Below are 21044 nucleotides of genomic sequence, written 5' to 3' on the forward strand. Positions count from 1 at the left end.
ACCAGAGCTAAACAGAAAATTTGACTTTCAAATACAGGACTCCAGTGGAACATGAAGAGGTACACAGGAAAGAGAAATCATAAGAGACTTATTAAGATGGAACTGTTTACATTCCTGCATGGGAAGATGATATTTGTAACTCGTGATAACTTTGTCAGTATTAGGGTAGTTGAAGGAAAAACTTATATCTATGTATATATAGAAAGATAGAGGGCACAGAGTGAGTTCAAGATTAAGGGGTCATATCTGGAGAATAAAATTAAGGGTTGAGAGAGGATGAGACTCGGAGAAGAAAGGGAGAGGTAGAATGGGGTAAATTATCTCACAAAAAACAAAACAGAAAACAAAAGTCTCTCACAGTGGAGGGGAAACAGGGGAAGGTGAGAGGGAATGAGGGAATCTTATTCTCATAGAATTTGGCTTTTAGGAGAGAATAACATACATATTCAATTGGGTTTGGATATCTGTCTTACCCTACAGGAAAATAGGGGGAGAAAGGAACAAGAGTACAGGGGGGTGATAGAGAGGAGGGCAGATTGGGAAGGAGAGTAATCAGAAGCAAATACTTCTGAGGAGGGACAGGGTCAAAAGAAAGAATAGAATAAATGGGAGGGCAAGATAGGATTAAGGGAAATAGAGTTAGTTTTTCACAACATTTCTAATATGGAAATGTGTTGCATAACTGCACACGTACAACCTATATTGAGTTGCTTGCCTTTTCAATGAGGGTGGGTGGGGAGGGAGGAAGGGAGAAAATTTGGAACTCAAAGTTTTAAAAACACATGTTTAAAAAAATGTTTGCACATGCAACTGGGAAAAAAGAAATACAGGAAATGGGGTACAGAAATCTATCCTGCTCTACAGGAAAATAGAAGGGGAGGGGGATAAGAGAAGGGACGGGGGAGAGATAGAAGAGAAGGCAGAATAGGGGAAGTGGTATTCAGAATGCATGTCATCTTGGGGTGGGGGAAGGTGTGAGCAATTTGGAACTCAAAAACTTGTGGAAGTGAATGTTGAAAATTAAAAATAAATAAATTTGTATTAAAAAAAAGAAAAAAACAAAAATTAAAAAAAAGAAATCAAGACACTGAAAAGCAAATAAAAAAGATTGAAAACAATATGAAATATCTCATTGGAAAAACAACTTACCTGGAAAATAGATCCAGGAGAGAGAATTTAAAAATTATTTTACTATCTGAAAGTGATGATCAAAAAAAGACCCTAGATATCATCTTTCAAGAAATTATCAAGGAAAACTGCCCTGATATATTAGAACCAGAGGGCAAAATAGAAATTGAAAAAATACACAGATCTCCTCCTGAAAGAGATGCCCAAAGGAAAACTCCTAGGAACATTGGAGCCAAATTCCAGAGTTCCCAGGTCAAGGAGAAAATATTACAAGCTGCCAGAAAGAAATAATTCAAGTATTGTGGAATCACAATCAGGATAGCACAAGATTTAGCAGCTTCTTCATTAAAGGACCACAGGGCATGGAATATAATATTCTGGAGGAAAAAGGAGATAGGATTACATTCAAGAATCACCTATCCAGCAAAACTGATTATAATCCTTCAGTGGAAAATATGGTCATTCATTGAAATAGAGGATTTTCAAGCATTCTTGATGAAAAGACCAGAGCTGAATACAAAATTTTACTTTCAAATACAAGACTGAATTGGAACATGAAGAGGTAAATAGGAAAGGGAAATCATAAGAGACTTATTATGGTTGAACTGTTTACATTCCTGCATGGAAAGATGATATTTCTAACTCATGAGACCTTTGTCAGTATTAGGGTGGTTTGAGGGAAAAATTATATATATGTAGATAGATAGATAGATAGATAGATAGATAGATAGATAGATAGATAGAGATAGATAGATAGATAGATAGATAGATAGATAGATAGATAGAGGGCAAGGGTGAGTTGAAGATGAAGGTGTAATATCTGGAGAATAAAATTAAGGGAAGAGAGAGGATTATACTAGGAGAAGAAGAAAAGGAAAGGTAGAATGTGGTAAATTATCTCAAAAAAAAAAACAGAAAAGAAAAGGCTCTTACAGTGAAGGGGAAATGGGGGAAGGTGAGAGGGAATGAGTGAATCTTATTCTCATAGGATTCAGCATATGAAGGGAACAGCATACACATCCAATTGGGTATGGAAATCTGTCTTACCCTACAGGAAAATAGGGGGATAAGGGGACAAGAGAGCAAGTGGATGAGAAAGAGGAGGGCAGATTGGGAAAGGGGGTAATCAGAAGCAAATACTTCTGAGGAGGGACAGAGTCAAAAGAAAAAAATAGAATAAATGGGAGGGCATGATGGGATTAAGGGAAATAGAGTTAGTTTTTAACAACATGTCTACTATGGAAGTGTTTTGCATGACTGTGCATGTATAATCTATATTGAGTTGCTTGACTTTTCAATCAGGGTGGGTAGGGAGGGAGGAAGCAAGAAAATTTTAGAAACCAAAGTTTTAAAAACATATATTAAAAAAAATGTTTTCACATGCAACTGGGAAAGAAGAAATATAGGAAATGGGGTACAGAAGTCTATCCTGCCCTACAGGAAAATGGAAGAGGAAAGGGATAAAAGAAGAGGGGGAGAGATAGAAGAGAGGGCAGACTAAGGGAAGGGATATTCAGAATGCATGCAAGCTCAGAGTGGGGGAAGGGGTGAGATGGGGTGAAAATTTGGAACTCAAAATCTTGTGGAAGTAAATATTGAAAACTAAAAATAAATAAATTTACATTAAAAAAAGAAAAAGAAAAACTACTTACAAAACAAATAAAAAAATGTTAAACATTTAACCTCAAATGTCATTACTAAATTTATTCAGTAACTATTTATATTTAAATTAATTAATTTAGAACTAAAAAGAATTCTAAGTGTTTAAGTTCTCATCAGTATTCTCAGATAGCCATTCCTTCTCTCCCTTTTTTCTTTTTTTGAAATTCTGGGTATTCTGTCTTTATATTACTTCATGCAAATAGTTCCAGTGCCTGATACAGTACTAGGCATATAATCAGTGCTTAATAAATGTTTTTTGATTGATTGATCCAAAAGCAATAAATAAATTTGATTTTCCTCCTAAAAAAAAGAGAATGACAATAATGAAACAACATACCGACATTTATGGTATGTAGCCTAAGTAGTTCTTACGGGAAATTTTATATCTCTAAAATGTTAAATGAATAAAGTAGAGAAACAGGAGATCAATGAATTGGACATGGAACTAAAAAAGCTAGGAAAAAAAAATAAAATCCCCAATTGAATACCAAATTATAAATTCTGAAAATCAAAAGGAAAGTTAATAAAATTGAAAGAAAGGAAGCTAGTGAACTAATAAATAAAATTAAGGGCTGGGGTTATGAAAAAAAAGAAGATAACCCTTTGGCTAATTTGATTTAATAAAAAAAGAGAAGAAAAGCAAATTGCCAGTATAAAAAATTAAGGGTGAATTTATCACCAATGAAGAGGAAATTAAAGCAATTATTAGGAGTTATTTTGCCTAACTGTCTGCCAATAAATCTGCCAATCTAACTGAAATGGAATAATATTTACCAGAAATATATAAAATGCCCAGACTAAGAGAACAGGACATAAAATACTTAAATAAACCCATTTTAGAAAAAAAAAATTGAACAAGCCATCAAAGAAATCCCTAATGAAAAATCTTCGGGACCAGATGGATTTACAAGTGAATCATATTGAATATTTAAAGAACAATTAATTCCAATAGCATATAAACTATTTTGGGGAAAAATTGGCAAATACTGAGTCCTACCAAATTATTTTTATAACAAAAATATGGTCCTGATACCTAAACCAGGAAGAGCTAAAACAGAGAAAGAAAATTATAGACCAATTTCCCTAATGCACATTGATACAAAAATGCAAGTAAAATAGTAGCAAAGGTAGTATAGCAATTTGTCAGAAGGATAAGTCACTATGACCAAACATGGTTTATACCAGGAATGTAGGGCTGGTTCAATATTAGCATAACTATCAGCATAATTGACCACATCTATAACAAAACTAACAGAAATCATATACTTATGTCAATAGAGGAAGAAAAAAAAAGCTTTTCACAAAATACAGGAACCATTCTTACTAAAAACTCTAGAGAACATAGGAATAAATGGAGTTTTCTTTAAAATGATAAGCAGTATCTATCTAAAACCATCAGCAAAAATACGCATAATGGCGATAAGTTCAGAAGTTTTCCAATAAGATTAGGGGTGTCACAAGGATGCCCATTATCACCACTATTTTTCAATATTACACTAGAAATGTTACCTTTAGCAATAAGAGGAGGTTGCTCTTTTGCGAAGGGGGGAAGGAAGATAGGGAGGAATTTGTTACTCAAAAGTTTTATAAAATTGAATATTGAAAACTCTATTTACAAACAAGTTGAAAAAAATATTGTTAAGTGGGAAAAAATAAAGGTAGTGTCTGAGGAAGAAGAGATATGAGTACATTTGTGATACATGTATGGTGAAGAAATTCCAAGATTTGGAAACTAGATATGTTCGATGAATAAGAGAGAGGAGTTAAGGATGATGTCAGCATTGTGGGCCTGAGTGCCTGAACAGATAACGATGCTCTTAAAAGTAATAGGAAAGTTGAGAAGAGGGGAGATAACCAATTCTATTTTAGACACATCTATTTTACATACATATGGTACATCCCGTTCAAAATGTTCAACAAGCAGTTGGTGTGATATAGGAAAAGTGCCCAGGAAAGAAACTGGGGCTGGATAACCTGATACAGAGATCATTTGCCTAAAGATAGCAGTTGAACCCATTAAAATTCAAAAGGTTACCAAGGGAAAGAATATAGACATAAAGAGAAGCAGGTCTAGGGCAGAGCCTTGGGAGGACAGCAACAGTTAATTAGGAATGCTATGATAATGCAGTAAAAAGATTGATCAGTGGTCAGATAGGTGGGAGGAAAACCAAGAGATAGCCATATGAAAATCAAATAAGAGAGTATATTCTCCCACAAGGATGAGAAGCTCAGCAAAGGCAAAGTCTACAGAAACGTTAAAAAGGAGGAAGATTACAAAAAGACCACTGGAATTAGCAATTATGAAATCCTTGGTAATTTTGTTATGGAGAGAGCAATTTCAAATGAGTGTTGAGGTTAGAGGCAACCTTGCTTATTATGCCTAACACATGAAGCTAGAAAGTGGTGGCACAAAGAGAGATGCAACAAAAATGGTTTCCTAAAGACATTGATAACCTCCTATTGGGTGGGAGTTGGGAAAAGTCCTCTCCACAAGTGACCAAGATATCCAGGAGGAGAAAGAGGCGCAAGGGAGAAGTAGTGCAAGCTTCAGCAATGGCTGGTTTGTCAAAGCAAGGAAAACAGTATCAGGCAAGCTACATGCCAGGTCCAAGTGGGGAGATATAAGGGATGCTCCCCATTCTACAGGACAGAAGATGTTCTTTGTAAAAAGAATTACCTTGATTATAGCAAAGGTGTTTTTTTTTTAATAATGTATTTCATACCACCCTTCTGGAGAAGATAAAGAGATGATAAGGTGCATTCAGAGGTGGTTGGGTGGCCATATTCAAGGAAGAATTATTTATAAAGGCTCCCAGTCAATGTGGCTAGAGTTCAATGCTGCTGGTTTTATCATGATTTGGATTAAGGTGTAGAGGGCATGCTTATCACATTGTCAGATGACACAAGGTTGGGAGAGAGAGCAAAAATAATATTTGAGTGAATCAAGACCCCAAGATCTTGACCATTGGAGGATTTGGTTGGATATGATGGCAGTTCAATATTATAAATGCAACATTTTCACTTGGGTACAAATGATCTTAGTTATACATGTAAGATGAGGGAGGCATGGTTAGTAAGAAGTTGCTATGAAAATTAAAAAAAAAAAGTTTGGTGGGCTACAAGCTATCCTAAACAGGGACTGGTTCAAAATAGAAAGGCTTTGGGGAAGAAGCTAGTTTCTCAGTCATAGCATAGGCAGGAGGAGGAAGAAAATTCATGGTACATAAAACAAACTGCTGTCTGGAGGGAAGGTATGCATTTATCGCAGGAAAACAAGATATGTACGTGGCCTCTTGTTTTTAATTCCATGTTCACATTCTATACCCCTAGCTCTGCATAGCCATCTCACAAATTCTAGCTAAGTATTATAGGGAAGTAAGGTGGAGATTTGGATAAAAATAACGGGTGTCCTTTCTTTACACAGTTTGCTTGCAAAGTTCTAGGTAGCAAGCACTGTGTCTGATCCTTTTAATATTCCTGTGAAGTGGGGATTATGGATTTTACTATACTCATTTTTAAGTGGGAAAACTGAGTCTCAGAAAGATTAAATGAGTTGCCTAAAATTACCCGGTGAGCATTAGAAGAAAGATTCAAGCCTAGATTATCTTGACTGTCGTATCAGGCATTTGTGATGCAGTTGTATGTTACAAACATGGCTAACATTTCCCCAGATGCACAAACCAAATTATTGGTTCAGCCTGGACTCAGAAGTGTTGCAGAAAACGTCATTGTAAGCACCTGTCCTACTGAATGTTTGCCTGTATAATAACCTTTGAAAACAAACAATTAAAAAAAAACAATAAGCTCTGGTTTGCTTTAATAGAGTGCAAATTATTTGCAGGAATGTTGGTAGCCCCCTTGTCAGCTTAAATATTTACTTATTTTTTTTCAAATAAACTCAAATTTAATTTAGACTATTTCTCTCTTTCAGTGGAGACAATAATGAAAAAAAAATAGAATCATCAGACTAGAATGTAGAGTACTTTAAAGATGAAAAAAAAAATACTGAATCTCCAGTATGTAAAATGAATTGGGGAAGGAAATAGCAGTTCAATAGCTTTGCCAAGAAAACCCCAAATAGGGTCACAAGGAGTAGGGTGTGACTGACATGGCTGAACAACAATAACAAAGATTTGAATCTGATAAACTAAATTACCTGATGTCATTAATGTGGACACATGGAACAGAGGAAGGTCTCAACCCTGACTAATAATGAATTCAGTTTTATTATTGTTTTCAAAACATATGCAATTTAACTCCATTGCTTATCATTTAGAGCTGGGAATGGGAATTCTCCCCCCTCTGTTCAGAGCTGATGACTCATGGTGGGAAGGGATAGAATGAAATGGGAATGGGAAAAGCCAACCTAGATTTTTTAAAATTTTTTACCAATTTATTCTGTTCCTATTCATCACCTTTTAAGATTAAGAATTGGATACATAAGCTCTGCTTTTCAAACCCCTAACTTTGCTTATTAAGAAAATTAGTTCTCTAGGATGTTTTTACTGACTTACAAAGGGACAAGGAGGTAAAAATTAAGTAAGAAAGACTTGAAGGTAGATGAAAAGGAGAAACTGACAGAGGTAAGATACAGATTTAGAAAAATGCAAAAAAAATACCTACAAATAGAAGGGAACAAAAAGAAAGGACTGAACCATAAGTATAAACACATGGGATCCTACTTATAAAGAGGTGATTGGGTTTTCATTATTAACAGACCCAATTAAAACCTTTACATATATTTATTTACGATCTGGATCTAGTTCATATTTAAAGGGATTTGAAATGGCTTTACAACCTTTAAGGTACTCCTACTAAAGGCTTTAGAAATCATGTGATTCCATAGCCATTCACCCACATTAGCTCTAAGAATCTTTTCAAGTTCTATAGAAATGCGATGAGGACCATCACTTATTCATCTCTGCTAGACATTCATTTGTATAGGTGATCTGGTATGGTTTACTTTACCTTTGGTTTACTGTTACATTCATTGTATCATCAGGCTTTCTTCCATCTATGGTCCACCAAATCTCACTCTTTGAGTCTTTCAAGAAGGGAAAACGGACTTTACAGGGAAGTTCAAGCTCCTCACCTAGGAGATATTTGTAAAGTACAATTGAAGTTTCAATCTGCACACTTTCTACACACATTGTGGTTTTTGTCTTTGGTTGATTAGACAATGAGACAATTAGAAAAAGTTGTCCTCTAATTCATGGGTCATTTAAGCCCAATCCTCAGGTGATATTGCCATCAAACAGTATCTTGAAATTTATATCAAAAAAGTCCACTTGCCATTTTTTCCCCTCACAATTGCCATCTTAAAATAATACTATCAGTAAGATTGTTAATTAGTTATTCCCTAGGTCCCTCCTAATATTCTTGGACATTCCCTTCTTGCCCTTTTTGCTTTTTACATCAATGCAAGACAGTGGGGGGGGGGTTGTAGCTCTTTTCATCAGGAATGTATTATATTGAAGTGATTTCCATGGAGCCATTTGGAGGTCAGGATTCTCAGTTCAATTCTGGACTCTTATTCATTTTCCTAAAATGATGGTAATGGATGAGGGGTGCCAAAGTTCTTAACTTTTAAAGACACAGCTACAGTAGAAAACTACCTTAGGTGCATAGAATTTGTAAATTGGAAAGGAGCTCAAGTGTTTTGTAGTTAAAACCGTATCTGAGAATGAATCCTTAGCCTGGTGTCTGTGGCAAATGATCATGTCTCATTGCTTGTGAATCTCCACTAAAAGAGGAAGCTGCTACCTCCAGAGGTGACCCACTCGACTTTTTCCCTAACCTCTGGAGCTGCCCATTTGACCTTTGCCCTTACCTCTGGAAGTACCCGCACTCAACCTTTTCACAGCTCGGTTTTTTGGGAAGTCAGTAGTTTGTTTTGTTTTCCATCATACCAAGCCTTGATTTGCTCTTTGCATATGAATCATTTTTTTTTGTTCATCTCTCTAGGGCCAAGCAGAAAAAGTGTGGTCCTTTCTCCATGAGACAGCCCATGTGATTCTTGGAGACAGTTTTTGTACTCTCCCCCCTACCTCTGACTCAATAGCCGTTCTTCCCCAGACTAAATGTTGCCAGCTGCTACTCCTGACACAATGTTGAGTTCTCTCTTGTAGCTTATCAGTATTATTCAATGATCCAGTTTACCAATGTCCTTGTCAAAAGGTGACATTCCAAATTAAAAACAATGATGATTATGATAACAGTTCATATAATAATTAATAATCTCCAATCTCCATGGAACAAAAAGTTTTCAAAACATAGACAGCTAGCCAAAGAAATAAAAATCAAAATTGAGTGGGAAGAGGACAAAGTGAACACATGTCATCTTCATCACCCTCTTTGCACTGAAGTTATCTCAAATGGATGCTGTCAATGTGTGTGCAGAAGATAACCTTACATGCTAACACTTCTATTCATCAGCAGAAATGAGTTATTACATTCATGGAATCAACAGTACACATAACATTGCAGGTAAAATAATAATAATAGTAAGATAGTAATTTATCCCAGAACTATGTCCATTTGACCTCAATTGAAAAAGATGAGAATGCAATAATAATCATAGTTACAATAAAAATTATCAGAATAATGGAATAGATTCCAAGATTTAGAACTAGAAACAGACATTAGGAGCCATCTAATACAATCTCATCATTTTTAGAGATGAACAAAGTGAGGATCCTAATTTAGAAACATCAGATCTGGCTTCCAGGGAATGAATGGCAATTTCCTGACCCAGAAGCCTGAAGAGAGTCTCTGCATCCTCCTCTAGCTCACTCCCCTTCCTTCTGTCTCACCAGTACTGTATCCTAACTCTGGAGAGAGTTGGAGGGAGCCCGATCAGTTGCCCATCCCCCTGGTCCCATCATACTACGGTGGCCTCCAAGCTCCTGCTCCCCCTATCTTTGTAAGGTGGAAGGAGGAAAAGGAAAGAAAAGAGGCAGGAGAGGTTAAAGAGATACAAAAAGAGGGAGGAGAAGGAAGGAAAAGGAGAATTCACACTGATGGCAGTTGGATGGTACCACAGTACACAAAACACTGAAATTGGAGTCAGGAAACCTTGAATTCAAATTCAGATTTAATCTCAGACACTTAATAGCTGAATGACCCTAGACAAGTCATTTAACATACATCAGCTTTCAATTTCCTCTACTGCAGAATGAAGATCCTAATATTACTTACCTTCTAGGGTGGTTATGAGAGTTAAATGAAGTAATGTTTGAGAAGAATTTAATACAGTACCTGGAATATAGATGATTCTTAATAAATGTTTATTCCTTCCCTTTACTAATTTGCTTTAATATAAATAAAATGCTCTGCTTGCATTGATTAAGAGTATTGATGTGTATTACAGGAATACAATGTCCCTCATTCAGAGCACTGCACATTCCCAGCCTTGGTCACAGACAGAAGATGGCCCTGGCTGAAAGATTCTTAACCTTTTTTATTTAATTTAATTAAATTTAACTTAATTTTATTTTATTTTATTTAATTTTTGCAACATTCACCTCTCTCACAGTCTGATAAAAGCTATGGATTGTTTCACTGAATATATAAACACATGTATGTGTGAATTTATGTGTACATCTATGAATATATAAAAATATGCACATGCATTTCTATATACATATATGCATGTGCTGATTTCAGTCATTTCAGTCATGTCGGACTCTGTGTGACCCCATTTGGGTTTTCTTGGCACAGATAGTGGGGCAGTTTGTCATTTCTTACTCCAGCTCATTTTACAGATAAGGAAACTGAGGCATATAGGATTAAATGACTTGCCCAGGGTCATACAGCTAGCTAGTTTATGAGGATGGATTTGAACTCAAGAAGATGAGTCTTCCTGACTTGAGGCCTAGCACTCTTTCCACTGTGCCATCTAGTTGCCTATACACACATACATATATGCCTATATATATAGGCATATATATATATATAGGCATATATATATAGGCATACATATATATATATAGGCATATATATATAGGCATACATATGTGTGTGTGTATATACATATATGTGTATGCATGCATATCTATCTATCTATATAGATAGATAGATAGATAGATAGATAGATAGATAGATATGTGTGTGTGTGTGTGTGTGTGTGTGTGTTTACATGAATGTATAAAGGAAATGCTAAACTTCAGTTAGAGGCTAATGAAAATAAAGATCTCTTTTTCCTATCCAAATTTCTGGATCCCCTGAAGTATACCCATGGCCCCTCAGTGTGATGTCTGAGGACATCAGAATAAGAATTCCTGATTTGCCATTGGACTTGATCAGCCTGATATCCCTGGTGTTTTTGCTGTCTTCTTCATCAATTGCCACTAAGATGGAGGGAAGAATCAGATTTGCATCATGAAGCTTTTTTCCCACTATTAAGGTGGATTTTCACCACAAACAAGGGAAATCTTCATTAGGAGATAAGTTTTCCTATGCCTTGGTATTTCAAAGTTTCTGATGAGGTAACTCTTTAAGGAAATCTCTTCCTTTTCTGAACCATCAAAGCCCTAGACTTCTCATGTTCATGTCATGGAATTAATTACAAGTTTTCAAAACCATGTTTTAATGCTTTTCATAATGCCAATCATAGCTGTTTCTTTGCTTGGTATATTGTGATTAAGGTCATTTTATTCATGCAGGAGTGTTTTTTTTTTATCATGAAGGACACAAATTATTAGATCCAATAATTTGGAAAAAAGTATAATGTTCCCTGTGTCTTCAAATTTGATAGTATTAAACAATGGAAATTTTGAAATGCATGAATAAACAAACAAAAATAACAACAGCAAACCTTCTTGGCCCAATCTAGGGATGATGAGGAGGAGGCCTAAACATCTCAGGACAAATAGAATGTGCCACAGACAGCCTTCCAAGCACTTAGCTTTGGAATGGCCCCCCACCCATCCCCTGGAGAAAAAAAAGAATGGTATCAATACCTGGTTCCTTTTCATAAATGATGTCATCATTGGGATAGAAAATGTGAGGGGGCGTTGCATAATGTGGAGAGGCTGCAGGAGAGAAGAGAAACACTGATATTCAAGCAGGCTTTGGAGGAAGTTGCCCTAAGTACAACTTAAGGGAAGCCCCAAGCCACCCCAGCCTTTCTCACTATTCATTGTTGCCAGATACAATACAAATATGTCATTGATGATGATTTTGATGATGATAAGCATTAATATTAGGGAACACATACCTGGAGGCTACAAAATAAAACCCACAAATGAAAGCACCTACCAAATACCAAATACAATTGGTAGCTGGAATAATACATCTGATGCTGACTATCTCAAACTACCAGAAGACAAATCCTTGTGCTACAAATAGGAATCTCAAAATGGTCTTGAGAATTTAATGAGTAAATGTTATTGGACTTTAGCCATCATCACTTTGCCCCCAGTTCCCTGGGCATAACATTAAGCCAAAGCAATTTAAGAGCAACGTTTCTAATGAGTTCGTCTTACTCCAAGCTATGGGCGGGGGGGGGGGTGGTGGAGGGAGAAGGGAAAGTTTTCAAAATAAAGAAAGCCAGTGGGGAAAATTAAAAACATTAAGGAACAGGATGAAGGGAAGATCTTTTTCATTAGTCCAACTGCTCCTGGAGTGGTCAGATTTTTTTTCAGTGATTCTACAAAAGATAGACTTATATCCTACTGGATTAACCTTTATTTAGTTATTTCCCTACCTAGGGCCTCAGACAAATGAAAAGGTGGGAAAGTGTGTGTTAAGGCTCTGTCCAGTTCTGAATTTCAGTGTAAAATATAAGCTTTCTGAGTGCAGGTGTTGTCAGATTTTTGAATTTGCATCCAGAGCACCCAGCACGGGATTAGACACAGAATGGACATTTAAGAAGGTTTCGTGCTTTCCCTTCCTTCCTTCCTTCCTTCCTTCCTTCCTTCCTTCCTTCCTTCCTTCCTTCCCTCCTTCCTTCCTTCCTTCCCTCCTTCCCTTCCTCCCTCCTCTTTCTCTCTCTCTCTCTCTCTCTCTCTCTCTCTCTCTCTCAGTATTTCTCTCTGTCTCTCTTTGTCTCTGGGTCTCTGTCTCTGTCTCTCTCTCTGTCTCTTTCTTCCTTTCTTTCTTCCTTGTGCGAGTTTGGAGCAGGGATATACAGAACTGGGATTGAGAGCTCTTGTTCCAGAGTCAGGAAGCCCTGAGTTCAAATCCAGCTTCAGGCATTTACTAGTTGTGTGACCCTGAGCAAGTCACTTAATCACTGTCTGTCTCAGTTTCTTCACCTACTTCTTCTAGTCCTTATTTCCTAAAGCTGTTATGAGGACTAAATAAAATCATATGTATACAGTGTTTTGTAAACATTAAAATGTCATACCAATGCTATTTATTAGCATTATTACTGCCCATGTCTTCCCCTATAATATCAAGGGTGCCATCTGTGGTGCCTATGTCTGAAGGATGAACTTTCTGAAGTTTATAGAAGCCATGGACCCAGGTAAAAAGCAAAGGAAGACATTCAGGCAGAATCCAAATTCTGGCCCAGAAACGTGATATCAGGGATGAAGGAAGAGCTAGCCTCAAAGCCAGGAAGATGCAGTGCAAATATTGCCTGTGATACATGCTAGCTGGTAGGGTGAATCTCTCAGTGCCTAGGCAGTTCCCAGGGAAGGTTGTAATCTGCCCTGCAGAGGGACTTCCCTCCTTGTGACTCAGAGGACTACACCTCCCACCCAAAAGCAAACAAAGCTTCAAGTGAACCTTTATTCTTTGTCTAAGTTTAAGGCCCAAACAAATCAGCTAATTCTTCATTCTCCCATACAACTACCAGGCAAAGAAAGGCCGTCCAAAAGGCACACATTGAATTTCACTTACAAATTATTCAGTTGCAGAAGTGAGTGGAAAGTAAAGGCAGGAGATCCAGTTGTTGTAAAGGGCATTCTGCCTGGGCCCTGCCTCTCCCTAATTGCTGTCTGCTTTGTTCAGACCAGCTTGTTTTCTTGGGGTTGTCTTCTCACCCTTGCTGAGGGTCAGATCTGACTCACTACCCTGCTTTCCCTGCATACACCCTTATTCCTTTTTCCCAAAGCTCCAGTAGGTGCTGGGAAATTTTTCTTGGAGGGTTTCCCAGAGAGACTGTGACCAAAATCATAGCAAAACATGGGTCAGGGTCTAGGGGGAGACAGAGGATCTTCCTCCAAAGGACTCAGGGGTATTTTATTAAATGGTAACACCTATCAGGAGCCTATAGTGGCATTTAGAACAGACAGGTTGGAGGGCCATTGTCCCCAGATGGGAAAAGTGAGGCTCAATGTGGGAGTCGAGGTAGAGAACCAGGTATCTATTTTTGAATATGGTGTTTTGATGTATAAGAAGTTAACATATATCAACAAAATGTCTTCTTACACAGTGCTTTTGGGCTTCCAGGTAACATCCGCTTTACCACCTTGTGAGTCAGGTACCATGAGTAGTATTATCCCCATTTTATAGCAAAGGACTTTTAGGCCTTGAGATACTGAGAGATGTAGCTATGAGGTAGTAGGAAGAGCTCTGGATTTGCAGTCAGAGGAGTTGAATTTGAATCCTGGCCCTTCCACATATTACCTGCATGCCTTTTGGCATTTAATTTAACCTCTGTGGGTCTCAGTCTCCTTCTCTGTAAAATAAGAGGTTTGGGCTAGATGACCTCAGAGGCTTTTTCCAGCTGAACGTCTCAGATTATAAGAATTACGACCTGATCTCCTGGCTTTCTATCCGGTGCTTTCCCAAGGTGCACGTTTCTTTTCACTTTCTCTGGTCTTGATTTAAGTCTAAAAGAAGAACCCTGTGGTTTTTGGGGTTATGATCTCTCCTTACCTACCACCTTTACATCCATAGTTCGAGTGAGGTTAAACATGCGACCATTCTCCAGATAAGTCACAACGCACGTGTACAATGCTGCGTTGGAGGTGAGAGCGTAGTTGAAGACGAGCTGAGTGCCATTCACTTCGACTTGGTTAAAGCTCTCCACTTTGTTACAGTTCTAGAACAAGTCAAGAAAAAGCAAAAGGAGACAAAACAACCATGTTTAGTATCCTAGGCCTTGGTTTCAAAGATACAGCATACACAGCCACACATATCCACACACATCCTCACAATATACATTCCTGTATGCACACACACATGTACATAATCACATATACACATTCATTCACACACAATACCCACATCCCTACCCAACACACACACACATACAGACACACATAGAAACCAGAAGATGACGAGGATGGGAGAACCCATTTGTCGGAGAAGTTTCCAGGGCCTCCTCTAGGCATGTGACATAAATTCTAGAAAGCCAGAATGCAGCAGGTTAACAGTACTCTTTGACTAACACAGACTAAGCCTAGAATGGGTATACCCTCCTGCCCCCTAAATCAGCCAGGCCTCAGTAGTTCCAGGAACACATTAATTTCCTGCTGCCCACTCCAGGATTCTCATTACCAGAGTACATGGTGCATACAGGGGAAACTCCAATTCCCCTCCTCTCTGGAGGCAGCCAGCCTTTGGCCACCCTGAAGATCTTCCCCAGAATGCAGGAGGCTTGACATTCCAATGCCAGGCCCACCACTCACTCACTTGCTGGCTGCGTGAGCTTTGGCAAAGTTGTGTTCCTTCTCTAAGCTTCATTTGTTCATCTGTAAACTAGAAGACCTAAGGGGACATCCTATTTGGAGTCCTAGGAAATAGGTTTGGATCCTGATTCTTATTCTCTTTGTAACTTTGGGCAAGCCATTTCACTTCCCAGGGTGTCAGTTTACTCATCTGTAAAATGAAATGGTTGGATAGCTTCAGAGCTGGGATCTACTCTACATCTGCCATTTCTTTTCTAAGTCTCAGTTTCCTTTTCTGTATAAAGAGGGCATAGGTGTAGATGACAAAGAAATTTTCTCAAAACTGAGAAAGAAGAAGTCCCTGTGTGAGCAAGTTCTTGTGCTGGGTTTCCTCTGATAGCATTTAGACCTGGATTGTTGTTTCCCTAAAGTCTTTCATAATTTTCGGGCAAAAAAAAAATAGAGAAACATGTCATAAAACAGGACCTATCCACTCCAACATCTTTCACAACCATTTCTGTGGCCACTTACTACCTGTGTGACCTTGGGTATGTTGTATAACTTGTATGGGCCTCAGTTTCCTCAATTGTAAAGTAAGGATTGGAACTAGATTATCTCTAAAATCCCTTCCAGCTTTAAAACTATAAGCCCTATCTCTGATGAGAATACAATGCATCATGAAAAATTAACCAGCCACATGACAGCCCTATCACCACATTGAATGTTTTCATGGCTAAGACCTCACACCAGACACAATTAGAGCTTTTGCATATATTGTTATGACAAATATGCAAGATGATGAAGCCCTCCTGGCACATGTTTACTCTCTAGACCTGTGCTATCCCCAGGAGATTATTGTAAATGCCCTGGGGTCAAGGCTCCTATAACAGAATGAGTGTGTGGAATTAGGCTTGGGACTCTGTTTCTGTCAAACTGGCTTTCCAGTCATCTGACTGTAAATACCTGAGTACCTTGGAAGCAGGCACCACCATGTGGGAGAAAGCACACTGCACTTGGGAAAGTCCAGGATGTGTGTCGGCTGTCACGTAGTAGCTGTGGAACCTCAGGGAAGTCCCTTTACTTTTCACTGCCTCAGTTTCCTCCCCAGTAAGGGGAAGAGGCAAGGCTCCAGGATCAGTCAGCTCCCTTCTATCTGGGGCATTTTATGGGAGTGTGAATTTGACGAGAACCTTTGTCACATACATTTCAAGGCCCCTTCTCAGGCACTGATAATTTGGTCTTAGAGCTCTGTCCCATAGGGAGGTGGATAAGGGTGTTAAGATAGTGAAAAGGAGACCCAAAGAAATCAGAAAGATGTGCTTGAGATCTTGTTGCCCATTAGTCAACGAATCAGCAAGTGACTGTGCTTAAGGCACCGTAAAAACTGCAAAAGAGACAGAGACTAAAGGGGGCAGGCCCTGCCCTTCAAGGAATTCTAATGGTGCGAGCTCAGCTCCAGAGCTAGAACCCAGATTCAGCTCCTGCTTCAATGCATTTTCGAGCTTGTCACCGTTCAATCATTTCAGTCAGGTCCGACTCTCTATCGCCCCATTTGGGGTTTTCTTGGCCATGATAACTGGAGGTGTTTACCATTTCCTTCTTCAGCTCATTTTACAGATAAGGAAACTGAGGCAAACAGAGTGAAGTGTCTTGTTCAGAGTCACACAGCTAGAAAGTATCTGAGGCCAGATTTGAATTCACTTCTTCCTGACTTTGGGCACAGCATTCTATCGTCTGTGCCACCTAGCCTCTTCTCCCCTGGCCTATTCTTGAGCCCACAGTAGCAAGGTAATTATGGAGAACTAGCTCAGTCTATGGTTATGTCTAAATTGGGTCCACTGATGGTATCAATCACCACCAGAGCATCTCTCATCGTCATGTGTGTTCCTCCACTCATGTGAGCAACATTAGCTCAGTCCCTCATCTTCTCCCACTTGAACAATTACAACAAACTGCTAATTGTTGTCCCTACTCATGTCTCTCTAAATCTGACCCAGACTCTTCACAGCTGCCATACGGATTCTTCCAAAGCAGGAATCTGACCATGTCACTCCCCAGTCACCAAATCCCAGTGGCTGCATATTCCATGGGCTCACATTCTTCTCTGTTTGACATTTAAAATCCTTTATAATTTAGCTGCGCCTACCTTGTCAAGTGCATTAATTGATGATTCAATTAATGAACATATGTGCTTTAAGTTACTGATAAAGGCCAGCCACTAGGTGCTAGGGATAGAAATACTTGGAATGAAATAATTTCTACTCTCAAAAAGCTTACGGCTATTGGAGAAACATCTGTCTCTCCCTCTCCCCCCCCCTTTGTCTTTCTCTGTCTCTCTGTCCCTTTCTCTCTGTCTCTGTCTCTCTTTGTCTCTCCCTGTCTCTCTGTCTCTGTCTCTCTTTGTCTATCTTTCTCTCTGTCTCTGTCTCTGTCTCTTTCTCTCTCTGTCTCTCTCTCTTCCCCCCTATGTATCTGCGTTTATGTATGTGTATACATATATATATGTGTACTCATGTGTGTATATATATGCTTATATGTGCATATACATATACAAAAATACTAGGTAATTTAGTAGAAGGTAGTTAAGAAGGGAGTGGACCAGAAGTTGGGAAGGCCCCAAAAAGGCTGTGTATGAAGTAGCCAGTGCCTGAGGTGAGTATTAAAGGAAGTGAGGGAATCTCTGAGGAGGAAATAAGGAGGGAGGGCATTCTGGGCACACATGGGAAAACCAGTGGAAAGGCACAAACCAGATGATGGTGTTATAGTGTGTGAGAATCAGATAGAGGCTCAATTTGACTAGTTTGCTGGGTGCAGGAAGGAGATAATATATGGTGAGGGTGGAAAGACAAGATGTGGCCGGGCTATGAAGTCTGTGAAGTTTATATTAGGTCCTAGAAATCATAGAAGACCAATGAGTAGATTGAGAAGGAGAATGCCGACATCATCTGTGTGCCTGAGGACAATCATTTTGGTTTCTCCATGGCAGGTGGATTGGAGAGGGGAGAAAAGTGGGGCAGGAAGTTCAGTTGTAAGAGACAACTGCGGTAGTCTGGGCTAGAAGTGATGAGGGTCTGGTCTAAGCAGCCAGGATAGTATAATAAAAAGACACCTGGCTCTGGAGTTGGAGATGGGGTTCAAATCCTGGCCTTCACATTTGATACCTTTAAGACTTTAAGCTAGTTATTTCATCTATCTGGGCCTCAGTGTCCTCATTTGTTCAATGAGGAGCTTGGACTAGCTCACTGTTGAAGTCCCTCCCAGCTCAAGCTCTCTGAGATGACCATGTCAAGGTGCTGGCTGACAGCCAAGAGAGCAGGGTTGGATTAAGAGAGCGCTTGTGGGTTACAGAGAGCTTCGCAAATATGATCTAATTGGGTGTTCACAACAGTTCTGGGAAGTAGGTGCTGTTATTATTCCCTGCTCTACAGATGAGAAATCTAAGCTTGGGACCACAAAACCAGTCACTGAGCCTGAATTTGAACTTGAACTCAAGCCTTCATGACTTCAGATGATTGGTCAATGATGCTGATGCCACTCAGCTCTTGGGTGCAAGAGATTTTAGGAAGCCTGTTTTCTAATCATGTTCACCAGGCCCCTCTGTGTGCCACCCGAAGGGGCCTTCTGCCTGTCTCCTGTCCACAACAGTTCATCTTTTTTCCCTTTGCCTTTGCACTAGCTGGACCCCAATGCTTGCTGGACCTTCCTCCCTCGCCTCCGTTTCACAGCATCACAGACCTCCCTCCTGCCAGGGGCCCTTTTGGATCCTCCGTCACCCCAGGTTTCTGTGTACTTCCTCTATGTCCAAATTACTTTGTAGTTATTTCACATATAATTTGGTTTTTTTTAAGTAGAAATGCTGTCAGCCTACTAATAGAATGTAAGCCCCTGGAGGGCAAGGTCAATGTCATTTTCACTTTGTGTCCCCAGTGCCTTCCTCAGTGCCTGGTGCTTAGTAGGTAACCCATTGTTGAATGAAGTCAAGTCAGATTGCACCTATACTATTTGGTAAGGCCCTGGCAGCCAGGGAGGTATGATTCTAGTGAAAAATGGGGATGTGGAAAATGCAGCTTTGCCAGGCATGTGCCTTGCCATGTTCCCCAGTGTTTGGGCTCTGCACTCAGCTCTAGCGTCCAGCAGGGCTGTCAAGCCCATGATCCGACCAAAGGTAAGTGCCCATGAGTTCATATGTGGTCTTTACAAAAGATCTCCCTGACAACTCAAATGTTTTTTCCTTTGAATAAATTAGGTGGATTTCAAGCTTCAGTGCCAATATTCTTCAGTCATCTGTGGTTTCATCATGGTGGGAGCTGCCTCTGTTAATACAGGGTGGAACTCCTCTGTGATTGAAGTCTTTATTTATCGCTGAGGCTGAAAAATTCTACACCACGTGACAAAACTGGCAGTGGGTAGGGCTTGTTCACTCCAAACTCTCACCAGAGCCACCCTGCTGGGTGATTTTGGCCAAAGCCATTAACTCCTCTCAAATCAATTTCCTTATCTGTAAAATGAGGGGATTTGAATGGATGGCCTTGAAGGTCCCTTCCAGGTCAGTATGTGCAATCCTAGCCTAGGACACAGGGGCCCTTCCTTCAAGACTCCACCACCAAGTGCACACATGCTTAGGCCCTGGAGAGCTATGTCCTGGTTGGAGGGAAGAATGTTTCCCATAAAGCAGTCGCATCATTTGAATTCACAATGGATATTGCTTTGGGCTGCAATGAATATGAAAATATAGCACATTTAACTACATGCAACCACTTCATAAGATTTGTTATTCATGCTAATGGGACCCAGCTATATTTTCTTATTTAGGTACTTGTCTCCATGTAAGAATGTAGACAACTTGAGTGGGAGGACTGGTTTCTCCTACATCTTTGCAGCCCAAATGCTTGGTGCAGTGTTTCTATTAGAATATATGGACGAGGACTATCTTGGGTTTTGTGTTTTTAGCCCTAGCATTAAGAGTAATGTACGGCCCATTATAAGTGCTTAATAAATGACTTTTCGTCTAGTAATTGATTTGATTTATTATTTTTCATTTATTCATTTTCCATATATTGTTTAATTAGAACTTCAGAGAGGGTCGGAGTTCATCAATATTCCTAAATATTATTTTGTCGACTTCAAAATCCCCAAGGAGCCCCACACATAGCAAAGTCACTGTCAGTAGGGGACCGACAATGAAAAGGTAATCCAAGAGAGATAATTCTAAGATTAGCCCTATGATGCCACACATAGGACCCAGGTGACCTGCCAGCTGTTGAGCCAATCTTTTTCTAGAGGTAAGACTCACAGCCCCTCATCCCACAAGCTGGATTCTATCTGGAGTCTAAGTTGTTCAGCTCATTTTTCTAGGGCACAATAGTTTCCATGGCAACAAACCACAGTGTTTAGTAGGAGAAAAGAAAAAAAAACACATCGGTGTTCACTTTGTAATTAGGAAGCAAAAATGGATGGAGGCAAAAATGAATGGGACAGAATGCAGACTGAGGAGTTGCTGAGAAGAGATTAGGAGGAATGGGCCGGGGCTTGGCAGTAAGGGCTGGCCCCCAACAAGAGGGAAGAAAAAGGCGATTCACACAACCATCCCCAAAATGTGGCTCGGAATGGCCACTGGTCCCCTGGGGACCTCTAGTCTGTTTTCCTTCATGCTCACCTGCCTAGCTTTTCTGGTAATTTTTAATACCTTTTCTT

General features: G+C 39.4%; 1 protein-coding gene across 1 annotated transcript in view; it reads right to left on the reverse strand.

Annotated features, from left to right (window-relative positions):
* IL1RAP (interleukin 1 receptor accessory protein) overlaps positions 1-21044 on the reverse strand; it is a 134828-nt gene that overhangs the window by 34759 nt on the left and 79025 nt on the right. Inside the window, 3 exon segments of the mRNA XM_020964737.2 lie at positions 7759-7882; positions 11751-11822; positions 14617-14782. Of these exon segments, the coding sequence (XP_020820396.1) occupies positions 7759-7882; positions 11751-11822; positions 14617-14782 (362 nt within the window).

This window comes from Phascolarctos cinereus, unplaced genomic scaffold, assembly GCF_003287225.1.
Source record: "Phascolarctos cinereus isolate Bilbo 61053 unplaced genomic scaffold, phaCin_HiC Scaffold_7;HRSCAF=346, whole genome shotgun sequence".
Taxonomy (NCBI): domain Eukaryota; kingdom Metazoa; phylum Chordata; class Mammalia; order Diprotodontia; family Phascolarctidae; genus Phascolarctos; species Phascolarctos cinereus.